This window comes from Dermacentor variabilis, chromosome 1, assembly GCF_050947875.1.
Source record: "Dermacentor variabilis isolate Ectoservices chromosome 1, ASM5094787v1, whole genome shotgun sequence".
Lineage (NCBI taxonomy): Eukaryota > Metazoa > Arthropoda > Arachnida > Ixodida > Ixodidae > Dermacentor > Dermacentor variabilis.
This window is the reverse complement of record NC_134568.1, coordinates 149,761,069-149,785,540: the sequence shown is the minus strand read 5'-3', so window position 1 is coordinate 149,785,540 and position 24,472 is coordinate 149,761,069. Positions and strand designations below refer to the sequence as shown.

The window sequence follows — 24,472 nt, the reverse complement described above, 5'->3', positions numbered from 1 at the left end:
TCTATGTTGCCACCGCCGCTAGCCTTGTCCACACGTAAGCTAGCGGCCGCGCGCAAACTTGCGGCCGCGCGCCCATGCATGCGCAGGCAGTGCGGCATCGCACACGGCCCGATCTTGGTGAACAGCACTCTGTTATTTCGCGCTTATCCTTATTGCTGTCAGCTCATTGAGGCACACACGAAAGCGTCTCCCGTTGTTCCTTACAGCAACAGACGTTTTTCTCATCGATGCTGAAGTCCCGCCTGGCTTACTATGCCTCCGCGGCTAGAACACCTTTTCGTTTGAAAGCGGCACTATAGTGGCATCGCCTGTTTGGTGCCATTAGGATAACGCCACACCGCACGCCGATACCACAGAAAAAAGAATCAGCTCCGATGTGACACAGGTCAAAGCAACATCACTCGTGTACTTCAGTTGGCTATTGGCCCGGCTAGTAGCGGCTGTGATACTGACTTTTCTAGATAGTGCTAGCTATGCACCATATTTAACGTTTTCAGTTACAAACTGGCGCATTTTTTAAAATCCTCGAATCTAAGCCGACCCTAGAGTGTAGTGTATGATTATTTGAAAAAGAAAAAAAAAATTATCGGCCTAGATTCGAATAAATACAGTACAACAAATGGTGCAGCGGTGTTTCCTGCCTACTTACTGCGTTGGTGCGCACTTTCATGGCATTTCATCCGCTCAAACTTTTCATGCAGAAGGATGCTTGAAATTATTTTTGCCTCGACTGACATCTTAATATTTTCTTGATACATTCAGTAGTCATACAGGCTCTAAGTACATGCCTGAAATGGCCAAAAACTTCTTTAAATTGAAACTGTCATCACGAGATGACTTTGTTAAATTGTGAATAAAATACATGGTTTTCAAGGGATTAATTAAATATCTGAAATTTAGTGTGGCAAAGCCACAATCTGATTATGAGGCACGCCACAGCGGGATACTCCGGAATTAATTTTGACCCCCTGGGGCTCTTTAATGTGTCCCTATTGCATGGGGCACGAGCAATTTTGCATCTCGCCCCCATTAAAATGCGGCCGTGGCAGCAGAGATTTGATTCCGCAACCTTGTGCTTAGCAGCACAACACCATAGTCGCTAAGCCACCCGCGGCAGGTCAGTTTTCATTGGAACTAAGATCGGGAAATGAAAATAGTTCGTTACATCATGAATTTTATTAAATCCAAGTTCGTCATATCGATGTTTAGTTGTGTATAGTACTTCTCAAAATATTTGAAACAAGCATAAATTTATCCATCAAACAGATTACATTATTAAATTCTGTCGGGGTGCGCAAATGCCAAATAGTAGATTTCGACTGAAATACTGATTCGAATCAAGAAAATGATTTGGCAGAACTAATCCCTTGATGAATGCAAACGGTTTTTCCCTCAGCATTTAAGCAATGCAGCAACACAGCGCAATGTTACCGTCGTAACGCCTTAGTTGGCATGAGAAACGTTAAATGAAAAGCTGCACATACCTAGTGCATTTGGGGCGCAGCTTGCTTAAGTGATGTGCTGCTCACTTTGAGAAATATGTGTGACGCCAGTTTGATTCCGCTCAGCACGGGAGAAAGTTCAAAAGTTTTCTAATGGCCCATTTCGCTGGTCGAAGCCTCCCATTGCAAAATCGGGTCGTTGAAATGCAGTCGGGCTCCACTCCCGCTGCACTGCAGCTACATCATGCTGCTTCCCACTGCACCATCTATCGGCACAGCTGTAAAGTCCAAGCTTGGTGCAGGTTCTATTCCATTGAGCATCGGAGATATTAAAAGGGTCTTTTTCGTCATTATAGAGTGGCACATTCCCAGTGGCAATTACCTGGTTTCCGAAATTGGCATCAAAGGCATTCAATGATGAGCAGCACGCACCTACTCACACCCCGTGACCCAAGTTGGTATCAGAAAGGTTCATTGAAGAGCAGCACAGACGAAGTGGCACATGCACAATGCTTCAAGTCAGCGTGAAAGAGATCCATTGAAGAGCGGTACAAAAATATGCCCACATACCCACTTCCACATCTCCTGTGACCCACATTGGCGACACAGAGGTTCGTCAAAGAGAGGCACATAGCTACATAGTGCCATATATACCCAGTAATCCAAGCTGGTTCGACGGTTGATTTCAAACCCTGTTCCCTCAGCACAGCAGCCTGACACACTACCCATTCAACCATGGACTACCCGGAGACATAGGTTTGTGGGAAAACGGCTAGTTAGTTAGTTAGACAGACAGACAGACAGACAGCCCCTGGAAAGTGCGTGACATACCCTAAGTTTGCTAATTGCATTGAAAGCCGAATATCGAATCGACTGTCAAATATAAGAAAACTTTATATGAAGATGAATACTTACAAATCTCGTACACGAAAACCAGGTGTTGCAGGTACTGAAGAATTTACCCTCATTACACAACAAGACTTGTTGCTAGCAGCAACTTTATTGCTTAAAAATCAATATACACAGTATGTTATATTCTTGTTAAAAAGAGCATCAAATTAGTATGCCAGCACTGATCACAGCTCAGTTCGTATACGAAGGTCTGGAATATTTTTTTTTTATCAATAGACTGTCTGTTGAATAGAATTGAGAACGTTTTCTCCGTTTGAAGTTAATCAAACAGTGCAGTTACCATATTTACTCGATTTTAATGCACCCTCGATTGTAATGCACACCTGTTTTCCGTGACCAAAAAAAGAAAGGAAAAAAAAAAAAAACGCCTTCGGTTGTAACATGCAACAGTTTGCCATGACCTAAAAAAAGGAAAGTCCTTTACAGTACTGTGCACCCCATTCTTTCATACAGGAATACACTTTGTCTCATTTGGAAAAACAAAGATTTAAACATTTACAACCAATACACTAAAGCTGGGATAAATAAAAAAGGTGGCAGTTTCACCCAAAAGGGGAAGCATCGAGTACGATAGCAAATTAGTAGACAGCTATACGAAAAGTAAGGCTAGCAGTTTTATCGACCATATAAACTTTTTAACACTCGCTTACCAGCTAAATTAACAAGCATAGTGTCACGTACGCACAAGCAAACATGAACACGTCTCACGCAATGACCGCGGAAACTAACTAAATGGTGGAGTAGGGAAGTGCGGTAGCAGGAGCGAGTGAGTGAGTTGACCTTTGTGTGGCCTCTCACTTCAAAGCGTGCAATGAGAACACAGCATGGTGCGCCTAGATGCGTAGACTCTGTCTCCATCGCAGATTGTTTTCAAGGTAGGGATCACGCGGCCACGTCGTACGTAGCAGCTGCCGGAGCGGAAAGCTTCTCCTGTTTACGCCAGTCCCGCATGCAAGTTTCAGGAACTCCGAACGCCCATGATGCGGCCCGATTTCCGTCCGCCTTTGCACACGTGATCACTTTCTTTTTAATTGCGGTATTGTGATGAACTCTGTACGTTTTTGCAGTCGGCACTTCCATGCTGATAGAGCAAATGCAGAAAACGGGAAGACAGACGGTGCACTAATCTAAGCACACATACTACAGCACATGGAGGAAGCTACAACAGCTAGGCTCAAAGCGTGTGCGAGGCGGCCATTTTGAAATGCCGATGGCGATATGGTAACACAGATTTAGGGTCATACTCAATTCTAATGTGCACGCAATTTTTGGACCCATTTTATTGGAAAAAAGTATGCGTTAGATTCTAGTAAATATGGTTTGTTCTGAATACCAATTAAGATTTCAAATTTAATAGCGCATTGTACCATGCTTCACGGCAATCTTCTACTGGTTAGAAAGTTTTTGCTCTCCAGTTTTCCTCCAGAAAACATAAGGGTTTTCCATCTTTGTTTTACAGCATATGGGTTCACATTTACCATTTCCTTGTTAACCGGTAGTTCACACTAATCTAATACAATATATCACTTAGAGCGCTGCCTACAAGTCTTGTGCCATTTTCATCACGTAAACGCGAACTTGACTGCATTTGTCCCGTCGCTTGAGAAGAAACAGTGTGGCAAGACGAAGGCTGACAGGAAGAATACAATGCAAGTGCCGACCTACGCGACAGACAAAAGTGTGAATTGCACATCACATGACGCGATGCCACCACTACGTGCATAGCCATTATTGGTACAGTGCAAAAGTTGACTGCGGTCGGCACTGATGGTAAAAAGCAGGCACCTGTTCACTGTTCAGTTTGGCATTATTTGCTACATATCAAAGGTTATGAAATCAAGAGGGCCAGGGCAAGTTTGCGTGACAGACCCTGTCTGTATATGCCCACCCACCAACCGAGCAAATGTGTCTGCAGCTGGACAGTCAGTGCACTAGACACATGATATTTTTGCACCCACTGTGTAAATCCAAAGCTACGAGTTGCTCTAAGCTACAAAAAGAGACCGATGTACATCTATAAACAGCATCTGGAATGAGAGGCCACCGTGCCATACCAGCCCTAAGCTGTTACAGAAAGCTTGCCACTAAGTTTGTACAGCTGGCACATCGGTGATTGATGGCAAAATCACACGTAAAAGCTGATCGTACTGATGGCTGTCAAAGCAGCGTTCAGGTTTGCAGACGACTAGCCAGTAACTACTGCGAGCACACGAACCAAGTTCGTGTGTGTGCTTAAGCTCCCATGTAGGCAGAAATTTTTCAAATTGTGAGCATGAATGCATGTATCTGTATTCGTTAACAAGCCTATCTGATACGATCTATGCGCCTGCCAGTCGCTAATCCACTTGGGCACGATTATCTCTGTAGTTCACGCCTTTTATCATCTCTGGCGCCTGATGACAATTACAAGTTTTTCTACCTTTGAACCCTGCCACACTATAGGATTCTCTTATCTTGCACAAATCATGTCCTTGTCACCATCAAGCAGCAGCTAGGCTGCAGCACCAGAAGAAACTCGAGATAACCAGGAAGATCGTGAAATGTCCACTTCGAAACATGTAAGATATGCAGCTCACAGCTGCCAAAATGTAGGCAAAGCAAGCATACCAGTGATTCAGATTTGCATCAGCCAATAGGAGCTCTGCCTGTGCAAAACATAACTGCAACAACAAATGGCAACACTAGTTCTCCATTTTCGCTTTCCTTTCTTTTTTTCCTGCTTTTACTTTTGCATGGAGAAATACTGTGCTACGACTATATGAAGTTACAATTTGTCATGCTAAATTTTTACAAAGTCTGCCATTTTATTGCCGTGTACAATTTCACCAACTTTTGAAAGTTTTTTTTTAATTATGTGAATTTTGGGTCATACAAATTTCTTGCCTGTCCTGAGAGATTCGCATCGAGACCCTACTGTACTATGGTATGTACAGAAAATTGTAGAACACTATTTCTTGCCATCAGAGCTACGCTTAGTGTACATTGCTACTGGTGCCGTTTGCTAGCTATTAGTCCATACAGTAAATCTTGTTAATTCAAATTTCCAGGGAAAAAGAAAAGACTGCTGAATTAACTGAAGCTAAATTACTGAGGATACAAAAAAAATACCAATAAATAAATGCTCGCTATGCCAATCCAACTTTTTTCACTGAACAAATTAGCAACCCTTGCTTCTACTTTCCACAAAATCAGTGTAGGAGTGGCAATTCTTGTCATCTCGTGACCGATTAGCGCTCACAACGGCGAGGGCCTTGCATCTGCCTTTGCAGTGCGGCCCGTTTGCTTGCGGTGCAAAACATCCGTTTTCACCCAAATTCCCTAGCGTGTGCACATCCTGGTACTTTTTTGCCAGTGAGCAAAACAACAGATCGTCCATTTATCGCTATGTTGACACTGCTTTGATGCCAGTGCATGGGGCACAGTAGAATCGATCTTCAACAACAACAGCTTCCACCATGCTTCTGAAATTGCTCATGCATTGCACTGAGTTGAAACCGAAATACTGCTCACTGCAACCGTTAAGGATGAAACCACAGTCGTTATTGACGCAATCACGCATGGTGGCTACACAGTTCTGAACACACGTAGCCAACACGCACACGGAGTCAAAACGGAACTGTTTGCTGCACCTGCTGTGGACGAAATCGCAGTGGTTATTGATGCAATTGCAAATGGCGACTATGCAGTTCTGAAGGCACGAGAGGCCAACATGGTGTCACGTGGGGTCGTGAACATATAAACATACAAATAATCATGAAGCGTTCAGAGTTTCTGTCGCTCCTGCACAACAATTTTCAATGTTGACTATGGCAATGCAGACTCTGCCGATTCATATTAATAGGCTGCTAGCGCTGCTTGTTACTCTTTTGCATCGCACATTTGCCATGCTCTGCACTCGCCGAGCTTGGAGACCCGGGTGTCTGAATTAACCGGTATGTGGTCAAATATGTTTGAAATAACGAGAGGTTCATGCCATTAAATAATGCATATGCCTGCTGGGACCAAAAGACGAGTCCAAATGATCAAATTTTCCTAATGAACGAGTTTCACTGCACAGGTGCGTGCATGGTTAATGGTGCATGACCGCTAATCTGACCCTGATGGGACCAACGAATTTGATAGAATTAAACAAGATGCAGGAAAAGTGCCAAAACACACCCTGCTTTTCTATGTGTCAAAAGTAGAAAACTAACATAGAAATGACTCAAGGCTTCTAAACAAACTAGAAAGCTAATGCGCACCCGATTTTTCAGCAAGAAACATAGACAAGGATCGAACGTGTGTTGCACCATGGCGGCCGGTTTCCTAAAGCCAGCACTACAGCAACAGTCTTCTTATGCAGCAAAGCATACAAACAATGCAGACGTGGTTTTGGTTTTTATTCGATTGCATCACGCACGCAATTTTCAGCGCAATTTTCCTAGAAAAAAAAAAAGAACAGCCAAACAAAACAAAAAGCGTGTTAGAATGGGGTAAATACCATAATCAGACATTGTGGGGTGCCATATTGCTTGAAAATCTTCCTAAGGAGATGACATGTGTTCATCACATTCATTGTCCCCTACGCTCCGCTGGCACATGCTTCCACTAAAGGGGCCACTATTGGCGTCACCGTAGGGTTCAGGCACATGCATGCTGACTGGTGAAGTTCGAATTTGCCGGCGAAGGCCAATTTTAGGACAGAAAATAGCCGAAGTTGCTTAAGAGGCAAAGCATCGATTGCAATAGTAAATTACTACTAGACAGCTATACAAAGTAAAGACACAGTGAAACCTCATTAAACCGTAGCTGGCCGGAGCTCAGAAAAAGTACGTACTTAACGGTAGTACTGTATAACCAAAATAGCACGAGATCGCGCCCACTTACCTGTCAAAAACGGAACACGGAACTCAGAGAGAGTGCGATGGAAGGGGAAATAAACATGCAGTATTTATTCACTTTGCGCGACAAAAGTGTTATTTTCGTTTGATGCCGCGGCGCCTAGCAGCAACGACAGCGGCCTCAAACTTACTGAAGCTGCGTGCCTGCTTTTCAGCCAGCTCCCTCTTCTCGGCAAACACTCGCATGGCAGATTCCTCGTTGGCATTACATATTCTCCGTGTACGCGCGCGGTAGTACTGCAGAAGTCGCAGGGCGCCTTTTTCATTTCATTCTCGTCGCGACGATTGCATTCATGAGGCTGACTTAATGCGCAGCTTCTGCCACTGTCTGGCCTGAATCACCCGTGCTGTTGCTTTCCGTGTCGTCCTCATCACTGTCACTAGTCGACACTTCAGCAACAATAGAGGCAACAATGGCGAAAAGTCGAACCTCGTAGCCGACATCTCTTCGCAGTCGCAGCAGCGCTGCCGAGCAACTTCTTCGTGTTACAAATGCCGCACACTGTAGTCAACAGTAGATCCCTGTTTCGTGCCAGTGCCGACTTCTTCGTGTCACGTTCATTAGCACAAACAATGTCTAATTTTTCTTCTATGCTGAGCACCCGGCGTCTTTTTTATCCGAGCTTCGGCGCGACGCGAGTCCTAGTTTGCACGACACCACAACGCTCTCTGGCATGGCGCCGAAATGATGTTGATGTGGCTTCACATGCAAACACACAGGGCACTTGGAGGCCATTGTTCCAACCTCTGAGGCTTGTTGTTCTGCCGGGCCACCCGATGAACATGACGCATCGCCGTGTTTGCGCAATGAAAAGTGGGAACACTACATGTTAGCCGACACGCACACAATAAGCTGGTACAGTTTACGTATGCGGATACAAAACCCATTATGTTCAATGGCCACTGAGCCGGGGATTTGACTTTTAAAATGAGACTACTGCTTAAGCGGGTACGGTTTAACGAGGTTTTACTGTAGTAGCTTTATCGGCCGTATAAGCTAGTAAGCATTTGCTTACTGACTAAATTAAGTACCATGGTTTCATGTGCACACAGGCAAAACAAACATCTCACTCGATGACTGCGGACCACCCGCTGCCAAAACACTTGCATGAGGAAGAGCGGCAGCAGGAGCAAGCAAAGTGACCTTCGTGCAGCCTTAGGCTTCAATGCAAACTAAGCGGCGGGAACACAGTGCACACGAAGCTATCAGACATCAGTGCACCTGGACTCCGCACTCATCACAGATCGCTTTCAAGGCAGGGCACATGCGACCGCCACCAGAATAGAATGTCTGCGTGGTCCACTTGCAGACAAAACACCATCTGCAGTTTGCATTCAATTGAAAAAAAAAAAAAAAAGTTTACCGCGAAGGCCTGTTCAACAAAGGCATACTAGCCAGTAGCAGGCGCACCTTAAGCGAGAACGGTAAGGTAAAAATGTGCTGGCAAAGCCAACAGAAGTTAATTTACACTCGTTTAGAAGTTATCTCAGGTTAATATCAATGCTATGTGCTGTGCATCCCACAAGCACTGCAATTTGCACACTTGCTTTGCTAAGTTCGTTTAAATGCTGTGCCAAATTGCACTAGCTATAGCATAGCTTTGGTGTCAAAATGGTGTACCTGCTGATTGCCAATGCAACAGTCCCAAGCATGTGTGGGTGAATTTACGTTTTTTGAAGGCAGTGAACGCATGGCCTCAGAGATAGGATGGCACAAAGTAGCATGCAACATAAGCGAGAAATAAGGACTGGCCAGAATGGCTGTTGGTAGCACTGACGTGGTGCAGTCACACCCCTATAGGTACTGCACAGTTCCTTTAAATAATTATTTTTCCTTTGAATAAACCACAAGAAATTACAAAAGGGTAACCTAGCATGCTAGCCTGAACAAATTAAATGTAAAGCCCATTTAAAAAATAGCGAGCTTTCTGCAAATTATTGTAGTCTTTCCCTCACTGAATACAAAAATCATAGTTTAAAAGGCCGCAGGTAACCGCAAGTCGCTTTAATTTGGCAAAAACGAGCAGCAGCGCCTGCGGGAGATGGCGCGGGTCGGTCAACGGATCCTGATGACAAAGACGATCGTGAAGTCGTCATGGGTATTGGTGAAGTGCATCATTCAAATACAGCGCTCACGTGACCTCTGTGTTGATGTCATCCTAGTGCCCGGTTTTTCGCTGCTATGCTTGGCGCGCGAGAGGGGCGAAGCTTCGTCAAAAGTTTAAATAGCAATGGTGACGTTGTTACAGGTGCAATCGTGAAAATAACTTCAGGAGTTGAATTATACTGTGGTAGCCCTTCCAAACCACCATATATCTTCCAATTCTAAATTCTCATCACTGTTCCTTTAAATAGCATGCAGGTTCACCTCAGGTTTTCATTTTTAGTTTTGTGTGATAAATCTTGCATAAATATTAAACTGGTTTAGTTCAGCTGTTCACTTAACAGCGATGTATCACTGGTTTTTATTGCATGGACCGGCTGGGCAAAAAGAATGTGAAGCCACATCTCGAAAGCCAGGCGAGTTACACGAACTTGAAACACTTGGAGATTCAAATTCATATTTGGAAAGATATTTTCTCGTGTCATTTTTCTCACAACATTGCAAAAATGAAAGGACTGGCAAAACAAAACTTACATTGACGCATGAGCTCATACACTCTGGCTGGGCAACCAGGAGGGCACTCCATTCTATAGCCAGACTCAAGCATGTGGTAGACGTCTGTTAGGTCCACACCGGGATAGGGGGACATCCCATAAGTAGCTATCTCCCACAGCAGGATGCCAAAAGCTGCATAACCACAAGCGCAGACACAAAGTCATACGAAATGCCAGAGCAGCATGATTCTAGCTTCATACAAACCCATAATCAACCAAGTTCAAGTCATCCAGAGCCAAGACTGTAATGCTACACCAGTTGGCTTTTTCATTAATCAATGCTTCAATGAAAACAAAAGTGGGGGTCACGCAAGGTAAATTAAGCAAGCTTGCTCTATTAAAATTTGAAATGCACTGTCTAGATAGCTTCATTTTTCAAGTCCCATGTCAACACTTTTCTGCCCATGCCTATTCCCATCGACGGCCCACTAACAATGGTTCCAAATTTGTATTTTGCGGCTCTTCAAGTGTTTTCAGACAACTACCTCCATTTACTAGGCTAAATAGAAACTAGTTTCCAGTTTCGGTTTTCTCTTCTCTTTTTCCACTCAGCGGCGATTTTTAAAGCAGCTCCGGTGTCGGGGTGATGAGCACTCGTAGTTCCCAAGATGGGATCGACATTTCGCACCACTCCACGGAAACGTCACATTTCTACCAATTATCATACATCTGAGCGAAAGTTTTTGAACACTGGTAGCAGCACTGACAAGGATGACAACTTCGATTCATCAGATTTCCGCATGGACTTCCGCTTTTTTCTCCAAACAACTTCATTGCTTCCGAGCACTGATATAAAGATATCCTGCACATTCTAAAGTTCACAGTTCTTATCTGCAGGGTGTTAACACCCTTCGACCAAGATCACTTGCCGGTGGCCACACAGGGAGTTGAGTTTTGCACTAAAAGACTGCCAGAAATTAACCTCAGCCTAGTCACTCGGGCTCACATTTTCTTACATATCTCACGACATTCTTGCCGACAGAGACATAGAAAGCTGATAACTGCTGGAATATTACAGATAATTTGCGTTGAAAATGTATATTATGAAGGCTTTTTATGTTCCCTCTGTGAAAAGCAGCATTAAGGTCTTTATATAAGCTTTTCTTTCATTCTACTAAATTTTTGTGAAGGTTTCGTTTTTCATATTCTTCTTAGTAACCATATTTGGAACTAGCACTGTTTGAAAAAGATCTTTTTCCTCTACAATTTGACACTATACACTTTAGTGTTGAGCATGAGGAAAAAATATTTACTAGACTACCCAGAAACAAGTGCTTTTCCTGTGGGCAGGAAAGTATTACTAATATGCCATGTGCTGTCAGCTTCATTGACAGCCAGCACTATGATAGAACACAGTAGTGAGAACAACAATACAGTGAGAACCATAAGCCTGAGGTGTCAGCAAAGAAAAAAAGGTAGCAGCTTTGTAAATCCAAGCTTCTGTAGCCAGTGACCTGACAATTAGAGCAACTGTCTAGCTTAAACTGTGCTGTAGCATCGAAACTCTCATGGCAGGCCATAGCATGAGAAGAGCCCATATTTTGAGACAGAGCAGCCCTAGATATTATATAGAACAGTACTAAAAAAGCCACACTGTGCTAGATGTAAGAAATAATACAACCAAATATGAGCATCTAAACAATAACAAAATTAAATGTTGAAAAAAGCGCAACCAGAAAACATCTGAAGCCCATGCTTGTTGCCATTACAGGTGCAATTTATGATACCATTGTACATAAATACTGCATTCAACCATTTCACAGATAACACCTCTTAAGAAGTATGAAATCATACACGAAACAATGAAGCTTAAGGAATCTGCAATGACTAGAATTGAAAAACTCCATGAGTAAATTCACTATGGGGAGCACTACACCACTGAGAAAAATGTCCATTGCATATAAAGGTACCAGATGTTTTTTATGTTATATAGAATTTTAAACAACTGCTTGTGGCAAATAGCACAACTCTAATCCTCGAACTCGAGTGCTTGAAAAGTGGACATTACTTACACAATAAATCGAAATGCGTAATTGAATAATCAACAAAATTTCACTAATTTCACAAGTTTTTTTATGGCACATATTGCAATTCACCAAGTGGAGCCGGTGAGTTTGCAAGCCACATACACTTAGAACAAATACTCAGAATGGCACTATTTTTGAGATATGTGCTGTCAAACTTACGGTAAAAGTGCACTGCTGTCCCACTAACTTTGTTAGCAAAACACCATTTTATGCACTAAAGCAAAGAATACAGCTTGAAACAAGAGCACCTGAATGGCCTATTGCCATAAACCCTACCATAATAAGCATCTTCACCAATCTGCTTGACACAACATGTACCATAGTGACATTAGAAGCTTACTGTATGCTTTTAATACTATTAGGCAATAATCCAGTGAGCTGCCGCTCTCTGCTGCCTCCTTCAGAGGGACCAGTCCGAAATGAAAGCAGCCCGGAGTCACCACATTGGCTCAACAAGCCACACGTGAACACTCATGTACTGCTTGCATAGCCAGGAATGGCACAGACATGAAGTTCACTGCACAGATGCTGTCACAAAATGAGCACAAAAACAGCCTGTAGACTTAGTACACGATGCACTGTACACAGATAGCATGAGATGATCGAAGCCACGCAACACGAGGTACCGTGTTTCAAAGAAGCAGCACCAGTACTCGCTCAGTAAATCATTAAGAGTGGGGGAAAACCTGGACAGTAACATCACTAAAGCCAGGATAAAATCAGGACAGAAAATACGAAAAAATCAAGTACCAGACACTGCTCAGAGCACTGAACAGGTTTAATTTGTTGCATTGGAATGAAAATATTTATTATGATGTGCACAATAAAACACATGCGGCCGTATTCTCTACCACTGAAGGAAACTGTCAAGAACACCTCACGTGTCTGGTCGCTCAGCCTGTGTATTTTTTCGTTGAAGATATTCTTGAAGTCGAGGGAACGAGCGCTCCACTTCTACAGAGGTGAGAGGTAGAAACCTGAGTGCTCATTCTGTGTGCAAGTCATAACCGCCATTCGCTGCCCTTGGCAACAGCACCCACTGAATTTTAGGGTTCTTCTCGAGTGACTTGGAGTCCAACTTTCCTGATAAACAATTCAAGTCCTTAAGCTGCACCTTTATGTAAAGTTCTGCTGTTTCTAGCCTTAAAATTGCACTTGGTAGAAATCCATACATCTCAATGCTATACAGCTCACTGGCAAGAGCATCGGTAATTACACCGTCGCTTGCACTGCCTTCGCAGCAGCAGTTAACTTCATTTTTTTCACGAAGTCTGCCACCTTGCCATGGTTTTCTGCACAGTACATGGCTGCTTGCAAAGAATGTGCCCCAATGGGTCACCACAGTCTCAAAAGGCAAGGGAAGGCTTATTGCAGAGACAAAAAGCAAACAGTGCTTCACTGATATAGAAATTTTTTCATGTCTGAAAAAAAAAAAAAAAAAAAGACGCATTTACGACAGGGTGAATATCGCGAATCTCCTCTGAAACACAAATAAGAGCGAAAGCAATGCAAGTGAAATGCAGCTTTCATATATGAAACTTCACTGGTTGTTACAACAATTAGTCTTCATGAAAGGAAAAATTTACATCCACCCGTATGTAGCACGAAGCGACAAAGGCAACCCACACAGGTTTCTCAGAACCAGAGCCTCATAGTAGAAGAAAAATTCATCCTGGTGCACGATTTGAACCGGGACCAACACCGGTAATAAGATTCAGGAGCACATTGGTCCCAGTTGGTCCCAGAACACATTGGTCCCAAGGCGTTGGTCCAGGGTTTGAATCCCAGGCCAAGATTAATTTTTCTTTAACTACAAGTTTGTTTCTCAGAAACCCATTTGGGTTTCCTTCATAGCTTAGTGCTACGTACAGGTGGATGTCAATTTTTCCTTTCATGAACCTTCCTCCACCTTGCGGAATTTCCTCAGAGCTGATTAGCCATATTCAACAATCAGTATTTCATACAGAATCCCACCGGGCCACAACCTTTTGCAAACATTCATAAATGGATGCTGAATGGTATCACGGTTTCCTCTACAAAGCTAATACATAGGATTGCCGGCCGAAAAAGGATCCATCGAGTGGATCCACACTAACAGCACATTGATCACGAAGCAGTGGCAGGGATCAGTTGTTTCGTCTAAGTGAAACCTCGTTAAACCGTAGTTGGCTGGAGCTCGGAAAAAGTACGTACTAAACGGTAGTACTGCTTAACTGAAATAGCATGAGATCGCCCACTTAGCTGTCAAAAACGAAACTCTGAGACAGTGCAATCAAAAGGCCAATACATGCAGTATTTATTGACTTTGTGCAACAAAAGTTTTTGTTTGATGCCACGGCGGCCTAGCAGCAACAACAGCGGCCTCAAATTTGCTGAAGCTGCGAGCTAACTTTTCAGCAAGCCCCCTCTTCTCAACAAACACTCGCATGGCAGATTCCTCAGTGGTGTTGCATATTCTCCGTGCACGGGCCCGGTAGCGCTGGAGAAGTCTCAGGGTGCCTTTTTCATTGCAGGGTGCTGTTCTTGTCACGAGTGCATTCATGAGGCTGATGTAATGAGCAGCTTCTGCCACTGTCTGAATTGCCTGTGCTGTCGCTTTCCGCGTCGTCCTCATCACTGTCGTTAGGCGACACTTCGGCAACAACAGAGGTAACAATGGCGAAAAGTAGAACCTCGTAGTCGACATGTCCTCACGGTCTCAGTAGCACTACCGAGCAACTTCTTTGTATTCCAAATGCCACACACCGTCGTAAACGGCACATCCCTGTTGCGACTTTACAATTGCTAGTAAGTCCAGCAGCGCGGGGCACTTCCAGAGGCGCCAGACGTTTGTGTGCATGTACAAGTAAGAGCGGGTGCGAGAGAGAAAATGTGGGGGCTATTGCTCCTTGAATATACGACTCTGCCTAGGCACTACGGAGAAGTTTCTTAGCGCGTGCTGTAGACGCTTGCCCCTAGGCGTGCTGGCATTGTGGAGTGGGATCGAGCTTGTTTACACTCGGAGGCTGGCTGCCGGTGCGGTGAAACACGTGAAACAGTGGGCACTGAAGCCCCATTTGGTGACCGCTGTGTCGGACAGATTGTCTCACGCCTCTGGGGCTCTTGCTAAGTGATTCATGCCGGATCATACCTTTCTCGTGCCTTACGGCAATGTACCTTGAAAATAACATCACAGATCTTTCCGCGGGAGCAGTAGGGACCGCAGTAGAGGCCGGGCTGCATATAATGAAAATTTCGAAGGCAGAGCGTCTTAGCTATGGCGGTTGAATGTGAGTGGCTGAAAGGCCGTCGGTGACGCTTGACGCCTGTGCAACTGCTGTGAGAATATGTCGCGGTACCCTAACGCCTTTTACGCTAATTTAACATAGGCTAACATTAACCTATCCTAACTTTAACCTAACCAAACGTGGCCAAGATGCAAGAACAATAATCCTCACGGTGTAACCGCTGTGAGAATACCCCGCACCACTGTAACACGTTTTACACTAACCTAACCTAACGTTAACCTAACCTAATGAGGCTGAGACGCCAGGACAATAATCCGCATGGCATAACCACTGTGAGAATATGCCGTGCCACCCTAACGCCTTTTACGTTAACCTAACCTAATCTAAACCTAACCTAAACATAAGCTAACCTAACCTAATGTGGGCGAGATGCAAAGCCAATAACCCTCACGTCGTGACATCAGGCAATGGCATTCAACCGTGGTTGCTAAGTCACTGTACGTTTATTTCACTCATGTAGGACCACTAAAAAATGCTCCTGAAAAGTCGAGGACAGCAGCGTATGGAAAGCCTGCCAAGAGTGAAGATACTGCAAACAGGAGAGTAGGCCCAGCCTCTAGTACAGCCCCTACTGCAGCCCCGGAAAAATCAGTGATGTTTTTATGAAGGTAGAGCGCCAAAGGGGTGAGAAAGGTTTAATCCAGCATGACTGACTCAGCACCAGTGCCACAGACGCAAGAAAGTCTGTCCAACCTACCTTCAGACAAAGCGATCACCAAATGGGGTGTGCATGCCCATTGCATCGCCGTGCCAGCCGTCATCGTTGGAATGTAAACAAACTCAACCCCACTCCGCAATGCCGGCACACCTAGGGGACAAACGCACACAACACGAACAAACTTGTCCGTAGTCTAGGCAAAGTCAGATATTCAAGGAGCAAGAGCCCCCAGATTTTCTCTCTAGCACCCGCTCTTACTCGCGCCTGCGCAGAAACGTTCTGCGCCTCCGGAAGTGCCTCAGGTAATGTCACGCCCCGCTGTACTTACTAGCAATTGTAAAAATGCATCCCTGTCGCATGCCCGCACCGCCTTCTTCGTGCCACGTTCGCTAGCACCATGTCCAATTTTTATTCTATGCTGAGCGCCCAGAGTTCTTTATCCGAGCTTCGGCATTACGCTAGTCCCAGCTTGCACGACGCCACAACTACAGCCACAATGCTCTCTGGCACAGTGCTGAAATGATGTTGATGTTGATGTGGCTTCACGCACAAACGCACAGAGCGCTTGGAGGCCGTTGTTCCGATCTCTGAGGCTTGTTGTTTTCTGCCGAGTCGCTCAATGGGGATGACACACCGCCGTGATTGCGCGATGAAAAATGGAAACACTACGTGTTAACCGATATTTATGCAATTAGCTGGTACGGTTTATGTGGATACAAAACACAGTATGTTCAACGGCCGCTGAGTCGGAGATTCGACTTTCCTACTCTTAAAATGAAACTACTGTTTAAGCGGGTACAGTTTAACATGGTTTTACTGTATTTGAAAATGTACAGCCCAGACACTCGCACGTGTGTGAACGTTCTCAATGTTTTCCTTGTAGATCCCTTCAAGGTGCAACGTAATCAAGGTTATCCTGTCAGGGCAGTTCTGTCCTGTCCACTTAAGGAGGGGACGTGGCTTTGAAAATCAACTTCCTTATTTCTTCATGGACTTTGATGAAAATTGGCACAAATGTTTAGAACGTCTCGCTGATGCTTCCATAAAAGTTTCAGAGAGATATCTTGAGAACCTTTATTCAATTTTATTGAGCATAATTTTTCTTTCTCTTTCTGGAGAGCCTGGGGAGCTTTAAAATGTGATAGAAGGCTTGTTAATTATTGACTGCATAGCTAAATGCGTGCTGAAGGACGTGACATTCCTGATTTTTTTTTTTGCAACACAAATTTTTTGGAGTGCCATATTTTATGTTACCTTCACATCAAGCACACTTTCAGGGTAGACGAATAGCCATATCGTAAACTTACAAAAGGTGAAGATAAGAAAGCGAGAATGTCATGACCTGCACTGCAGCCCAAGGAATGTGACAAAAAAAAAAACAAAACAAAACAAAAAAAAAACGGAGCAAAAATATGTTAAACGGTAACAAAGAAATCAGCTCCAGAAACTGAGCAGAAAGGCAGAAAAACAGTTATGAGAAAACGGCTCTCAAAGTTTCACCTTCTCTTAAGTTCTCTAAAAGGCACCAAATTTGTAGTCTTTGGGGTGTGTTGTGATGTGGGGCTTCTTGTACATGTGGCCTCTGGTCTGGGGTGCTTCCCTCCTCCCCACCTTTTATCTTTTTATAGGGCATTCTTTGCTGCTGCTACTCTACAAGAGCATGGTGCCTAGGTTTCAAACCAAGTGACGTGCAGAACTCTGTGTGGGCACGAATATAGTTCCAGTGTACATTCAGGCAGCCTGTACCTGCAGGCTGCCCGATTGATAGCAACCTCCAATACAATCAGTGAGTCCTTTTTTTTTTTTTTTGGTAAGATTGATCATGTTACTGAATGAAAGCTCTGAGCAGCCTCCCAAGTCATCTTTACTTGACAATGGCTGTAGAACTTAAGAACAGAGAGCCAGTGATAGATATGCAGCTGCTAGGTGCTTTCCAGAATTTTACTTTTGTATGATGCCTCCATCATTTCTGCAGCCAGGTGTCTGTGCCAGCCCAAGGGCCTAGTGAACAGAGCTCATGATGAGGTTCTCTTTATGAAGGGGTGGTATGATAGATTTTGTTACAAGCTATCGTGACAATATGATAATAGAGTGAACGCGCAATATGCTTGGTTGCGGGTCCGAGGTGCCGATGTGCGAAATGCCTAGCCGCAGATACAAGGAGCCGACGCGCAGTTCGAGGTGCCGATGTGTGAAGTACCTAGATACGCAGTCTGAGGTGCCGATGCCCGGAATGCCTAGCCGCGGGCTCGAGGAGTCGACTCTCGATGCGCTTAGTCGCGCAGTCCGAGGCGCCGATGCACAAAATGCTTAGGTGAGGGTCCGACAAGTCCGCGTGCGATGTGCATGATCACAGAGTCGGGTACTCCCTATGCGCGAAATGTTTAGACGCGTGTCCGAGGATTGGGGGCGCGATGTGCTTCGTCACGAATTCCGAAACACCGAGTGCCGAAAGGCTTAGCCGCACGTCCGAGGATTCCGCGCCTGAATCTTGGTCGCGAAGTCTGCGTCGCCGATGCTCGGAATGCTTAGCCGCGAGTCTGAAACGTCCACAAGCATAGGGATCGGCCACGCTAATGCGATGTCCGAGTAGCGCCCGTTTTGACACGTCGAGATTACGGCGAGTGGAGACGTCCAGACTCGCGAGGTGCAAAGAGCTGAGCAGACGCGAGCGCCGGACCAATGGCGAACCACGCGGGTGTCACGTGGTGGGCGCAGCCAATCGTGGACTCCGGCACGACCTTCAATCATTTGCTTTTGGTGCGCTTGCTTCTGTATGGAGGAGATCACTGAAGCAGCAAATTTGAAGACGGAGAAATGCGCTTTCCAATGAGGCCAGGATGGCGGCGCTCGGTCGTGCCGTTCCGGAGATATCCATCCCAGCAGCACCGCTCGCGGTGCCGTTTTTGTCTATTGGTCTGGCACTGCTTGGTGCGTGCTCGACCGCTCTCGCGTTCTGCTACGTTTCTCTATCTCTGGTTTCATCGTGCTGCTGTCTAAGCTGTCTATGCTTGTTCAGCCGCTTGCTTCACAACGTTTGATGAGGTGTCCATTTCACTGCTCGAATGGCTGGAGGAGGTCATCATCTCAAGGCTACTACGTGTCAAGCGTTCGCAAAAGTGGCCGTGGAATGCGAGACAGAAGGTGGCTAGGCCTGTCATACTCCTAGAGTTGCCAGTTGCTGGTCTGCCTGGAGATTCTGCCGGATCAAGTTCCGAGCTGCAACCAGGCATATGTCTAGTGTCAGCACTTCATCTGCCTACGCCTCACGCCGTTTCCTTCACAACTGAAGAAAGTAGCGAGCGTGCAGCGATCGCCAGTAACATGAAAACATGCCAGGCATTGCAGCCTGCAATGGAGTGAAAATTCAAGCTGCTGGGTATCGTCACGAAAGAGGACGCCAATGACAGAGGAACTGAATTTGCATACATTGCATACGAATTGAATACGTCGTACAATAGTTCCTTGACTCGTGCTGTGTCCCGGGTGCGGCAAGCGGTGATGCTTTCAAAGGACCCTGCCAAGGAGTACGGGCTCTCTGCAAGGTTCTGACTGGTGTTGTAGAAATTGCAGGGCGCTTTTTTAGTTGCTAGGTGCTTCTGTTGATGCGACAATAGATTGGATTTTTTTTTTTTTACGAGTACTGCTCCAGCAGGGCGCCTGAGATTATAATGACGCTGTATTTAAAGATACATCGGATGTACCTGCTTTGCTTCCGTTAGCTAGCTCCGTGGTTCCACCTACCTACTTTTGCACGTTTTTCCAGAAGGACGTTTATTTAGCTAAAAGGGGACCATTAAAAAATGCTTTTGAAAAGTCACAGAGAGAAGCATACAAAAGGCCTGGCACGAGCAAAGATACTGCTCCAGGAGAGCAGGCTCGATCTGTGCCATGGCCCACTCCTCCCCCGGGAAAATCAATGAAGCTTGCACTGGAGTGCTCCACCTGTGGCATGCACAAATGGTGTGCCAAAGCCTTGAAAAGCCTCATCGGAGGTTTCACATGTCCAATAAGGATCACACAAATAGAAATGCTGTGACAAGCAAGCTTGTGAAAAGGTACAAGCCAGCAAGAAACTCTGCCTACAGTCCTGGGCTACTACAGTAAAACCTCGTTAAACCGTACCCGCTTAAACAGTAGTTTCGTTTTAAAAGTAGTAAAGTTAAATCCCTCACTCGGCAGCCATTGAAAATATTGTGTTTTGTATCCGCATAAACCGTACCAGCTTATTGCGTACGCATCGGTTAAAACGTAGTGTTTCCGCTTTTCGTCGCGCAAACACGGCCAGTGCATCGTCTTCATCGGGCGGCCCGGCAGAACAAGCCTCAGAGATCGGAACAACGGCCTCCAAGCGTCCCGCGCGTTTGCGTGTGAAGCCACATCCACATCATTTCGGTGCCATGTCAGAGAGCGTTGTGGCGTCGTGCAAACGAGGACTCGCGTCATGCCGAAGCTTGGATAAAAAAAAAGAATTAAAAAAAATTTTTAAAAAGACGCCAGGTGCTCAGCATAGAAGAAAAATTAAACATCGTCTGTGCTATCGAATGTGACACAAAGAAGTCGGCGCTGGCACGCGACAGGGATCTGCTGTTGACTACGGTGTGTAGCATTTGGAATGCGAAGAATTTGCTCAGCAGCGCTGCTGCGACCGCAAAGAGATGTCGGCTACGAGGTTCGACTTTTCGCCATCGTTGCCTCTGTTGTTGCTGAAGTGTCGACTAGCGACAGTGATGAGGACGGCACGGAAAGCGGCAGCACGGTCGATTTAGGCCCGACAGTGGCAGAAGCTGCGCGTTACGTCAGCCTCATGAATGCAATCAACCTCTCTCATGGCGCGACGGCGCATGCACCCAGCCCTAGCGGATTAGTCACGAAATGTTTTGGAAGGGTCGCGCACCAAAAAGACCCCCTCCCTCCATAAAAAAAAAAAAAAACTGGGACGCGTGCCGCTGCAAACACTCGTGCCGTGTACCGGCCGCGTTGCAACTCTACTGGTAGCTCGACGTCGGTACGGTGCTGAAAACGTGCGTAGCGTAAGACTGCAACTCCACTTTATAAGAGAAAGCGGCCAGGGCATGGTCCGAGTTGTCCCGACTGCACCGTGAATCAGGTAACTGATGGCTAGCAAATTTAAACAAAAACCCATGCGTTACACTTGGGCGACACTTAAGTACATTACGTTGCTGACGAAGTCTTCTTGCAGCGTCGGTCCTCGGTTGCTGGCGATGGCAGCGCGTGCCTGACTGCACGTACTCGTAAGGCGCGGCAACACTGGGTCGATACGAGACCAACAAGACGCTCACTCCAACAATCGACCGACTATTGTGCGTCACTGAAACCATTTGATCATACCAGGTCGACAATGACACAACCGACGAGCACGAGTTTTTCTGCGACGGGCTTTCTTGCCAACAGCACCGGCAAAATCAGCGTGCTGACCATCGTTAATTCGACGGAACCCAGCGCGATCGGCCGATGAACCGACAACACAATAGCGACAGCATCTTCGCTTGTATATATAATTAATCTTGCTAAAAATGAGTCAAACACGCCTGCCAAGTTGAAATGTACAAGCTTTAACCCTCTCAAGCCGTACCCATGAAGTTTGAGCCAATGTTGATCCCGTTCAGTGAAGGCTAAGCCTGGCGCCGTCGAGTTCGTGCAACCGCTACCGGTGGACTTGAACTGAACTGTGAGCAGTTAGGTCGAACGAAACTGCTTCTATAGTTCAGTTCTGGCCTTAGCGATTTGAAATCAACCACACTTCACTTTGCACGGCGCGTACACAATAAGCGGTAAGTGGCGACACAGCGCTGTGCCAACATCTGTACGTCACCGTACCTGTAGGCTGTCGGTCGCATTCGCCACGTATATGGGTGGGCCTGCACGTGTTCCTTTGCCAACACATTTCTCAATTTCAGAGATGCACTGTTTGCCTCTACGTCTAGCGGCAAACAAGAGACTGTGTATTCGGTATACAGCAGCATAAACAACCGTTTCGCTCAGTTATACCAACGCCGTGTGAGCGATGGCATCCGCGCATTTTCGTGAGAATAACACGGCCTGCAAATGAGCACTTATGCGAGCACAGTTTTCTCTAATAACGCTCTATGGCACTCTAAAATTGTAAGTATGATGGAGTGAAATAAAAGCGTGAATGAGTTAATTAACAGCCCGTAATATAGGTATCTCGATGACAGTTGCCATTGTTTAAGTAGTTAGGCCGCTCATATTGACTCATCTCAGGGTGTAACAACACGGCACATATGCGCAGATATGCATGTTTTGCTACATTTCGACACTATTTAAGGGGACATGAGGGTAATGAAAACTTTTTTTTATTTTTCAACATACGTTACTTAAATGTTGTGTGAAGATATATTGTAGAATGCTGATTTCAAATATGTGTTTTCATTTAAAATATCTCACTTGGAAGAAAAGATATGACAGAATACAATACTCCTAATTAGGTCATTTCTTAAGGACCTTTTTAATAATTTCTCATTAAAATAAAGTGTTCTTAAGAATATGTAGACATTTCCAAAGGCCCACTGCATATCCTAAAGCTAAGCAAATACCAATAAAGCAATTGTGATTATCACAAATAAATCACAAAGTTAGGAAAAAGAACAATGTAGCAGCAATTAGCCTAGATTTGATCTAATTAACAATCTATCACATTTAAGAAGAAACGGAAAGCTTTAGGATATAGCCGAGATATTACTAAAAGAAATGATACCTAGTTCACTGAAATCAGTTGACGTAAATATCATCAAAACTTCCGTAAGGCAAAAGCACTTGACGTAAAAAAGAAAGCTGAGAAAATTGCAATTAAAGTTTTTTAAAGTTTTACTGCCACTAGCTCTTTTGTCTATTAAACAAATGGAAAACCTTAGGGCTCTAACATGTTGCCCAAGTGTTGCTCAGCACAAGAACACCAAATTTACCGAAATAAATTCATGGAAACTTTATCAAACCTTTCATTAGGCAAAGGGACTTGACAAAAAAAAAAAAAAAACACCCAGAAAGTCATTTTCAAGTTTTTTAATGCTCTCAAAAGTTCACACAAGACCTGGGCAGTAGTCATGTGTCCTGTCAGGCTTGTGCTTCTTGGCCATTCTCTTCTTCATCTTTTCAGTCTCTTGCTGACCTTTCTTAGACCTGTAAAAAGCCTTTGTTTGTCCTTTTCAAGGCTCCTTCGAATGAGGGAGCTGCCAGGACTATAGCCAAGCTGCACTGCAACAGCCTTGCTGGTTTCTATCATTCCCTGATTGTAGCGTGACACTGCTTCAGCAGCACCCCTTTCCACAGCCAGCAATGAGTCGTGTGTTTTTGGAGCTTTGGGTCCAGATCACAGAGTGCAGGCACTCAATCGCATTTTGTGTCATGCCATCACTGCAGCGATGTAAGAGGGCCTGGTCACCTAGCCTTGCAAAGACTGGCTCTAGTGCATTGCGAATAAACCTTGGCAGAGGGTTTTTATGCGGTGGTGGCTCCTCTTGGTTGGTAAGGGCACGGTTTAAGAAGCACGAGGAGTCATCACCTTCAGGAAAATGACTGTGATCAGGCGATCCGTCCGTTGAAGTCGTGCAACAGTGTGGCCTGCACTGCCTTCTGCATTGCAGGAATGTCATGCCTGTGGCTCCTCAGAGCATACCCATAATAGTTTATCTTTTTCATTTTATCCTGGCTAAGTCTCCCCTTTCCACCAAGAGACTCTTCTGGTGCGAAGGGCTGTCTCCATTCGCTTATGGACATGGTTCAGACAGTCTTTTTTTTTTAATGTCCACGTATCCATAGATGCTGTCTTCAGTCAGTGCATGAAAAGTGTGGCTATCGCCATCAGACAGAATTGTTGTGTAGTGCAGCCCATTCTTCTGCAGGGACCACCTGAACAGGATCAGCGCTATTTCTGTCTCCATCCGTCCGGCATGGATGGATGGATGGATGGATGGCGGCTATACCCTTTGTAACGGGCGGCGGCTGGCGCCACCTAGCCTTTTGCTCCCCCTCCTATTTTTTTTTTCCTTTCTTTATATCCTCTTTTCCTTAACCTAGTTTTCACTCCCCTCCTCCCCCCAAAATAACTATCTAAAAAAGTAGAGGAAACATTATCTCCCCGATTTAAGGCATTATCTCTCCCTTGACTTCCTCCACCAATCCTCTAGCCTCCCCTTCGTTACTGCCACTCTTTTCTCGTCTATTTGCTCTCGTTCCCCGGGAAATCCCAATGCCCCTTCCATATCTGCCACTGTTCCCTCTGCCAGAGTTGGGCGAAGGTCTGTGCATCTCAGCACTATATGCTCAGTGGTCTCCATTTCGGCTCCGCAAGCTGTGCACCAAAGGTCCATGTCCGCATTGCAGTCAATGTTTTTTTTACACTTGTGGGTCATAGCCCAGTGACCGTAGCCATCATCATCAAAGTCGGGTACTCCTTGGCAGCCACGGCAATACCAAGAAAGGACAACATGGTCCAGCACCAGGCCTGTGTAAAGTTCAATAATGCTATGTTATGCACAGCTATGTTAGAATTGTGGCCACGGGTTTTCCAGGTGCCATCAAAACTTACGTCCACGTTTCCTACAGGGTTGAGGAAGTCCTTGTAGAC

The 24,472-nt window shown here is 45.3% G+C and overlaps 1 protein-coding gene across 2 annotated transcripts in view; it reads right to left on the bottom strand.

Moving 5' to 3' along the window:
* Positions 1 to 24,472, bottom strand: part of Abl (tyrosine-protein kinase Abl) — a 236,793-nt gene that overhangs the window by 46,300 nt on the left and 166,021 nt on the right. For both annotated transcript variants that reach the window (XM_075697510.1, XM_075697504.1), the window contains exon 7: positions 9,873 to 10,025. In XM_075697510.1, coding sequence (XP_075553625.1) covers positions 9,873 to 10,025 — 153 coding nt within the window. The remainder of the gene's footprint in view (positions 1 to 9,872; positions 10,026 to 24,472) is intronic.